This window comes from Alnus glutinosa, chromosome 1 (assembly GCF_958979055.1).
Source record: "Alnus glutinosa chromosome 1, dhAlnGlut1.1, whole genome shotgun sequence".
NCBI lineage: Eukaryota > Viridiplantae > Streptophyta > Magnoliopsida > Fagales > Betulaceae > Alnus > Alnus glutinosa.
Window position 1 is genome coordinate 23,963,321 of NC_084886.1, and position 8,390 is coordinate 23,971,710.

The 8,390-nt window shown below is 37.8% G+C and overlaps 1 protein-coding gene across 1 annotated transcript; it reads left to right on the forward strand.

Annotated features, from left to right (window-relative positions):
- The first annotated feature begins 2,671 nt into the window (after positions 1-2,671).
- On the forward strand, positions 2,672-7,147 carry LOC133858850 (cyclin-SDS). The gene is made up of 7 exons (XM_062294306.1): positions 2,672-3,823; positions 3,959-4,126; positions 5,035-5,201; positions 5,798-5,926; positions 6,082-6,262; positions 6,688-6,732; positions 6,939-7,147. The coding sequence occupies exons 1-7, from the start codon at positions 2,672-2,674 to the stop codon at positions 6,966-6,968; spliced, it is 1,872 nt and encodes a 623-aa protein (XP_062150290.1). The 3' UTR covers positions 6,969-7,147.
- The last annotated feature ends 1,243 nt before the right edge of the window (positions 7,148-8,390 follow it).

Here is an 8,390-nt window from a genome sequence, read left to right on the forward strand (position 1 = left end):
TTTTTGTTGGAATAAGTTTTTGTTCTTTTTTTGTTGGAACTTTAAATTTGTTGGACTAAGTTTCTAATATTTGTTGGACTAAGTTTCTAATATTTGTTGGACCAAGTTTACGTTTTTTTTTTTTTTGTTGGAACTTTTAATTTTTTTTTTTGTGTTCATTATTCTGCTTAACTATTGATTTAAAATTTGTTTTGATTCTTGATGCAGCCTGCAGTGAACTAAACTATTGTCAATATATATTACTTGTGTGATTGCTAGGTTTGTAACTTTGTATTAGTAGCAGTGAACTACATCTACAATATATATTACTTTTTAATTTACTTGTTTGATTGCTAAAGAGCCTGCAGATTCACGGACCAGTGGATCACATTTTGCCATTTAGGCTTTTAAGGTGATAAAATATAAAGATTTCAAATATCCCACAGCCCACTTGGTTTTGGGGCCAAAAAGTTTTTTTATTTATTTTATTTTTATAAATAATAATAATAATAATAATAATAATAATAATAATAATAATAATAATAATAAAATGAACAACAAACAAAATACCTGAATCCACAAAATCGGCCCCCAATCCGTGCTACCCATGGCCCATCAGATTGACCATTCACTATGCGGGTTGCGGATTCCGATTTTCAAACTCATTCACTACAAGACGGGTTGTAGAAAATATGTAAATTCGGTCCAATCCGGCCCGTGCCCACCCCTAGTTGCGAGATCCATAATGACATGTTGATATTAGGTTGGGCGATTCGGGTTCTGTGTCAACCTGATCGACTCGATTACATAATCGGGTCCAACACGAACCCGACCTGATTATTAATCGGGTTGGATCCTTAAACCCGAACACACCCGATTGCCAACCGTGTTACCCGAGCATAACCCGGGTAACCCGTTTACTTCCTTTGAATGTCTGATTCTCTGAACTTTGAAGAAGAACTGAAGAAGCTTCCGAGTGTAGCTGAGAGAGGGGGGAAATCAGGAGAGAAACACTGTGAGATCGTATGAGAGAGATTAGTTGAGAGAGTGAATCCGATCGGAGGGCTGGGTCGTTGGCCGGTGGAGTTAGAAACGACGCCGGCGGTTGAGGACCCGAATTCCGGTTGAACGATGCCTTCAGAGCTAGAGATTGAAGGTGAAGAGAGACCAAACCCGTATGACCCAAAGAGCCGAGTAGACCCGAGAGGCAGGGAGACCAAACAGGAGCCGATCATCGGTGGGTTCGACGGAAGGTTTGGGGCAAACATAGACCCGTGATTTCAGTGCTTGTTATTTGCTTAAGCTTCCATTGCAGATTGTGGCCTCGCCGATGCAGTTGAAGGTTTTGAAGGTTCAGGGCAAATTGAAAGACTAAAATCTGAAAGTGATGAAAATGGCAAAACTCAAAAGGCGTGCGGGTCATAGTCGTGTTCGCGGGTTATACGGGTTTGGTCTCTCTTCACTAATTCATCACTTTCTTTTTTTTTTTTTTTTTAATGGAACCGGGTCATAATCGTGTTCGCGGGTCAACCCACGGGTTGACCCGTCAAACACAATTATTAACGGATCATAATCGGGTTGACCCGAACCCGATAATGCCAAACCTAAACCCTGTATTTTTGTGTCGTGTTCTTGCCGAGTTCGCGAGTCGTATAAAAAATTGTCAAGCCTAATTGGTATAGTGTCGTGTGGTTCAATAGGATACGGTTACTGTTTTGGTTGTGGGCTAGTTTAGTGTTTGGACTTTTGAGCCCAAAACGGGGTATTCATAACGAACTAGCTTCTACGCCCAGGTTTGTTGTAGGATGATTGTAAATTGTAATCCAAATCATGTGTGTACTGTACTGACGACCATTAAAAAAAAGCTATAACTAAGAAAAACTTTAACCACTAGTTCAAAATTTAAGAGAAAAAAAAAAAGTAAAAACTTTTTAGGCTTCATTTCTTTTGGCATAAATAATTTTCTTAAGTAAAATGTTTTAAACTTTTACTATCTTCCGATCAACACGGGTCAGTAAGATCCGTCAGATTCCGTACAATTTTTTTTTATTTTTTATTTTTTATTTTTATATATTTTAAAATTTTCAATTATATGAATTTAATCCGTTTAATACATAAAACGATATGAAAAATTTTACATATTAAAAATATATATGTTATTAATAAGAATTAAATATATTTTTATCAGATTTCTTACACTTTACGTCGTAAGAAATTTTTGAACAAAAAAGTATCTTTTAATTTAATAAAGAAGAAGAGTTTATTTAAAAGTGAAGAAAAAATATTTTAGAATATATATATTTTTTATTATTTGGTAACATGTCATATTTTTAACAAGTAATATTCTGATACATATTTCACATAATTTGAAAATTTAAAATTATAGAAAATCCTAAACCAAGAAGATAATTAATAACACTCTCTTGATATATTTATAGGGATTTGATTCTTACTGTAAATCTAACATTTTTCATATTTATATGTATAAATCATAAATGCATGGACGTGGGCTAGAAACTTATGCTGACGTGGACCACACCATATAAAAACCCTCCCTCCACACCGCCCAACCTCCATAACCGTTCTCTCACCCTCTCCCTCTCCCTCTCCCTCTTACATTTCTCACTTTCTCCAAAACCGAATCAATCTCTGCAAATTTCAATTGGAATTCAAAATTGAGAGATTATTCACAATGAGAACCGGATTGAGCCGAGCAAAGCGAAAGGTCGTAGCGGAACCTGTGCCTTACGTCAAGAAGAAGCTCCGCTCGGAGATACCTCGCCGGAGACGATCTCAGATCTCTCCAATTCTATATTCATCTCTGAATTTAACTCTTCCATGCAAGAGTTATGGTTTCTCTGCTATTTCAGTGGAGTCCAGCTCGGGCTCGTACTTTGGTAGCGAAGTTTCATGCGGTTCGAGCAGAGCTTTGGTTGGATCGGAGAGCACTGGGACGTCAAACTTGAGAAAGAGACAAATCGATGAGATTAAGGGCTCTAGAGCTGTGGTTCAGGCCAATAAGATTGTTGGAGGACCACCGTTTCGTAGATCATATTACAGAAAGAAGGAAATTGAAGGAAAAGGTGGTGAAGTGGAGGTGTCCGAATCGTCATGCGTGGAGTCGAATTCTGCAGCTGATGCTGAAATTATGTTAGGAAGGATCTCCAATTCGAATAGACAAAGTGGAAAAGTAAGTGAAATTGTGAAAGAGGTTGAAGGAAATGAAGGCTCTGAAGCTATTTCAAAATCGGAGATTTCTTGTGTTGAGCAAATTTCCGGTGGAATTTTGAATTTTAAGGACAAAAATGTCAGACTTCCGTCGGAGTTTAAGGAGAACAATGTATTTTCTGCTACCTCTGGTGTCCACTCATGTTCTGTGGCGAAGTTCGCTGACGAAGGAACGGAACAAACTGAGAACAGAGCATTGGAATTTGAATATTCTGAGATTTCAGGAAATCTCTTTGATGCGAATTTCAGAGTTTCAAACTCGGAGTCGACAATAGAACAGAATCAAAAGAGCTTAGACTTTGAGTCCGATCTCGCTTGTACGGAGCAATTCTCATACGAGGACGTCTCTGAGTACTCGTCCAGTCACGAGACGGTGTCTTCCGACCTCCAATCGGAGTTTTTCCTGGAAAATTCGGACCTAGAATTCTCGGATTACACTCCGTCTATTTTCTTCGATTCTGGAAGCGAATTTTCCGAGCGCTCTGGGGGAGATTCAACTCCTTCACTTACTTTCTCTCTGCTCCTTCAGTACAAAGAGGAATTCTCGAGGTCAACTACTGCTCTAGACAACGTAATTGCTTCACGCTTTGAAAACGAGTATCATGATCATGCTACAGTATGTTTTCTATTGCAATTCGTTTGGTTTCTGTTGCTTTTCCGTTCATTTTCTTAGCAACCAAATAGAGGAATAAATTACGTGTCGTTATTATCTTAATTTAATTTAATTCAATTTTCAACTTGTTTTATTTAGTTTTTGAGGTTCGAAGACGAGGAGCATGAAGAGAGCTACCAGGCGTTGAGAGACAGAGAGAGGAGGCAAGTGTTTCTTCATAATTACGCAGAGGAGTACTGCTCCACGACGGAGTATGGCGATCTCGTCCTCCAGCAACGGTCGCAGATGGTCAACTGGATCGCTGAGGTCAGTCCTCCTCAGAACCTCGTCTTGCCTTGTGTGAATTAATCGCCTTAATTAGAAGAAAAAAACTAGACCGTTTTGGCGTTTTTGATGACGTACTATGACACAGTTCTACACTAAGGAAAGTGGGAACACGTTCTCTGAAGTAGATGCAGTTAGAGAAGGGCAAATATTCTCTACACTGACCTTTTTCCGGTAACCATTGGTCCTTCAAGTCGTTTTGTGACACGTCACTATGTACGGAAACTGATGCATCATTGAATGCACTTTTCTCTTGCATTCATCGGGAAGAATTTGAATCTGAGCCGGTTCATAATTTTATGATTTTATCCTCCTATTTATATGAACCCGCTCCCCCGGCTCCTCACAAGTTCATTTGCTTTGAGAGTTCAATTTTTATTTGGTCAGTCCATTCAATATGAATTCTATGGCTGCTCGACACAAATTTTGAGGATGGTTTGGTCATCCACCATGTTAATGGACTGTAGTTATCCAGTACAATTTTCCTTCTTTTCGTTTTTCTTTTTTATTATACGTAAATCACGAGATACCTGATTTGATACTATTCTCTGCTGAATCGCTGATCCCTCTGCGAGAAGACTATTTACCGATTAGCTTCGGCAAGCACCTATAGCATACTAAAAACTAAAATTCAAAGAAACTCGTTACTGGAGAAATACTAGCTAGTATTGGGCAAGTGCACACTTGTCATTTTTTAAAAAAAAATTTACGATGGGGTGATACTTTGATTATGTATAATTTTGCACTTGTTAGTATGGACGAATGGTGTTGTTTTTGTAGACTAATACAAGAATTCGAAAATAAATTTTTTCTTTTGCTTGGAGGGGGGTGGGGCGATTGGATTGCCTTGTCTGTATTTCTAATTTGTGCAATTCGCTATGAAAGCGCAGCAATCTACTGAAAGGAAGCTTCAGCAGGAGACGACGTTCCTAGGAGTTAGCCTCCTCGATCGATTCTTAAGCAAAGGATTCTTCAAAGACAAGAGGAACCTTCAAATCGTTGGAATAGCCTGTCTTACGTTAGCCGCCAGGATGGAAGAGAATCAACCTTACAACAGGTAAATCATATTTCTCTCGTCTTTCCTAATCAACCCCCCTGCCTCAATATATATATATTTCTGAATCGGAAAAAAGAAGAAAACAAATAAAAGAGAAATCTTAGGTGAGTGATCTTTCTCTCGCATCACCCATGCAAAGTTCTACTAACGCTTAAATAGAAGAACTCTTAATAACCTTGAGTGTGCCACACCAGCAGGTTCACTATGAAATGCAAATGATTTTTGGACAGCGATTGTCACATGAAACATTGGGGTGCTTTAGCCATTTTCTGGAAAAAACATAAGAACAATATCATCAGTGTCATGTAATCTGTAAGGTTTTTAACAGTTTCATTTCTTTTAGATGGTTCCTAGTTTGAGACTTTCAGTAACCAAATGAAAAAGAAGAATTACTGCTAAAAGTTTGAGAGTTCTTTGTTGTGTTTTTGTCTTAAATAGCTCGCGTACACACTTGTTCCAAATGTTCTATCCTCTTCAATGACTTGCTCATTCTGTCATTCAAATTCTTCAGAAGCTAATATGATTAGTAGAATTCTATAGTTTGTCCAGTTGGATGAGAATTTTACTAACTGCAAAATTTCTGATTGGCATTGTAGCGTGCAGCAAAAGGATTTCTGCATAGGCTCCAATGTGTACAGCAGATGCGAAGTGGTCGCCATGGAATGGCTGGTACAGGAGGTCCTCAACTTCCAGTGTTTCTTGCCCACCATTTACAACTTCTTGTGGTACACCCTTTTACTCCTCATTTTATTCTTAGGCTAAGTGCCGTCTGGCTCTTGCATTCAACAATCCATCTTTCTTTCCAGCAACTATTCAGTCGAAGAGTCTTAACCGCAGCTTGTCCTGTTTCCTCTTAACGCTTTTTTGGAATACATCATAGGTTCTACCTGAAAGCTTCCAAAGCTGACGCAAAGGTAGAGAAGAGGGCCAAGTACCTGGCAGTGCTAGTCCTTTCGGCCCATGAGCAACTATGCTACTGGCCCTCAACAGTTGCAGCTGTTCTTGTCATCTTGGCTTCTCTAGAAAGCAGTCAAGACGCATTCCACCAAAGAGTGATCGAGGTATATGTATACTTTGAACATAGCATTACTAACTGTATCAAATTTTATGGTCAGTGGCTTCCAAGTGTCTAGAGGGTTACACAATGTAGTCCCTCACCCTGAAATCCTATCATTTGATTAAAAAGGCCAGTGGCTGTTGCGTCATATTGTAGTCTGCAAGTTCTTTTTTTTTTTTTTTTTTTTTGAATTATTTGAATTATGTTTTTTGAAATCCCCTTTCTCATTTGTTTTTCACATGTACTCGAAATTATACAGTCTACAAGTTCTATTGTTGCCTGTGTCCTCTTTCTTGGGTGCTAGTGTTCACCTACCTTTTTTTTTTTTAACTCAATTCTCGTTTTAGTCCTAAGAAATATCAGAAATCCCCCTTGGGTCTCACAGAAAATGCATCAAAATTCTCACGCTGTAATCACATGATTTTGCAGACTCACATCAGAACCGAAGATCATGATTTACATCAATGCATAGAGGTATGGAAAGTTAATATATCTTTCTACTTTTCTTCTGTGAAGTTTCTCGTATTTAAAGTTGCAACAAGTGAACTATAGTCCCAACCGCTAAAGCATTGTTAAAAACCAGTTGTTTTTTTCTTCTCTTTTTCTTTCTCAATTTGACTATTACCATTTTAATTAGAAGTTAGCTACAGAGGTTCCTGATATTGTGTTTGCTGCAACAGAGCCTCGAGTGGCTGTTAAGGTACATATGATTGCACGCTAGCTAGCAGGGAAGGAACGGGAACATCAAACATAAATTGTTTTACTATTTTTTCTCTGATCATCAAAGGCATGGATGAAAGGTAGCTCGATAGGTACCTAAGAAAATGATTCTTTTTCCAGTGAATACGTATTGTGACCACTTCTTGTTTTAACTGTCCATAAAGGTACAGATTGGATCTTTACATTCTTTCAGTAAGCCCTAAATCTTTGAACTCATTTGTTGCTAATTTGTTCCTATGGAAGCAATAATAGATATAAGCATCAAAATTTCTGAATTTGTTTCTAATGTTTTCATTCTAATTTACAAGAGATTAATATAGGTCTCTTTTGGGCACAGTTCTATCACACCGTGGCTTATTCGGAATTTGCAAAATAAAATACCATTTAGCTTATTATTATTATTAAAATACAATCTCTCTAACTCAACTCAAACTTGATTCTTAAGTGTTCAATGCATCCATAGGAACAAATTATTATTATTAAAATACAACCTCTCTAACTCAACTCAGTAATCCATTTAGGATCATGTTTCACTATTTTACTCTTGAGGCCAAATTTTTCGTTTGCTTTATTATTGTTATTATTATTCTTTTAAGTATTGCTTTTAGTTGTATGCTTATGATGAACCACCGATCTCTTCACCTTTTACTATTTCTGTTTAGGCTGAGTGAAAGAACCATAATCTCTACAATACGCCCATGACTTTTTCAGCCTTCAATTTGCAAAATATTGTCATGCCCCCTTTGACCATTACTCTCCTTACTATAACAATGCGACGTAAGAAATGTCATGCCCCCCCCCCCCCCCCCCCCCCAAACTCCCCATCTACTCAGGGAAACCAGGGTGTGAATTAAAAACTACGATCATCATTGTTTAGCACAATTTGTCTTACAAAATGTACCGGAATTTAAAATTTTTGCGTTCACCACCAGAGCTCTAGAATCAATACCATAAACATTTGACTATACCATGCGAAGGACTAAAGCCATCAAAGTCTTTAGAACATAAAACCATGAGGGGTCTCTACAAACATGAACAGTTTACAAAACCGTACAACTTATAACTATTTAGCATTCAATAAAACCCCTTGCTAGATCATCATCAAGGATGATGTTGAAATCTACATGGCCAATTCTACATCGAGGGGACCTATAACCATTGAGAAGATTGGCTTAGAGACTTGTTGGGATGAGCTGACGGGAGATATCTTCAATGCCTAATTCACTAAAGAATTCGGAAAAACCCTTCTCCCCTTCAAGGAAAGTTTCTGTTGAAGATACCTCTTTTCCTTCTAGTGTGAATAGTAAATAGGTATAAGAGTCTATTCGCTATTCACATTACAAACAATTTTTTATTGTTTCCTCTCTCTTACTTTCCTTTTTTCACTCTCTCTTTCACACAAAACTATATTT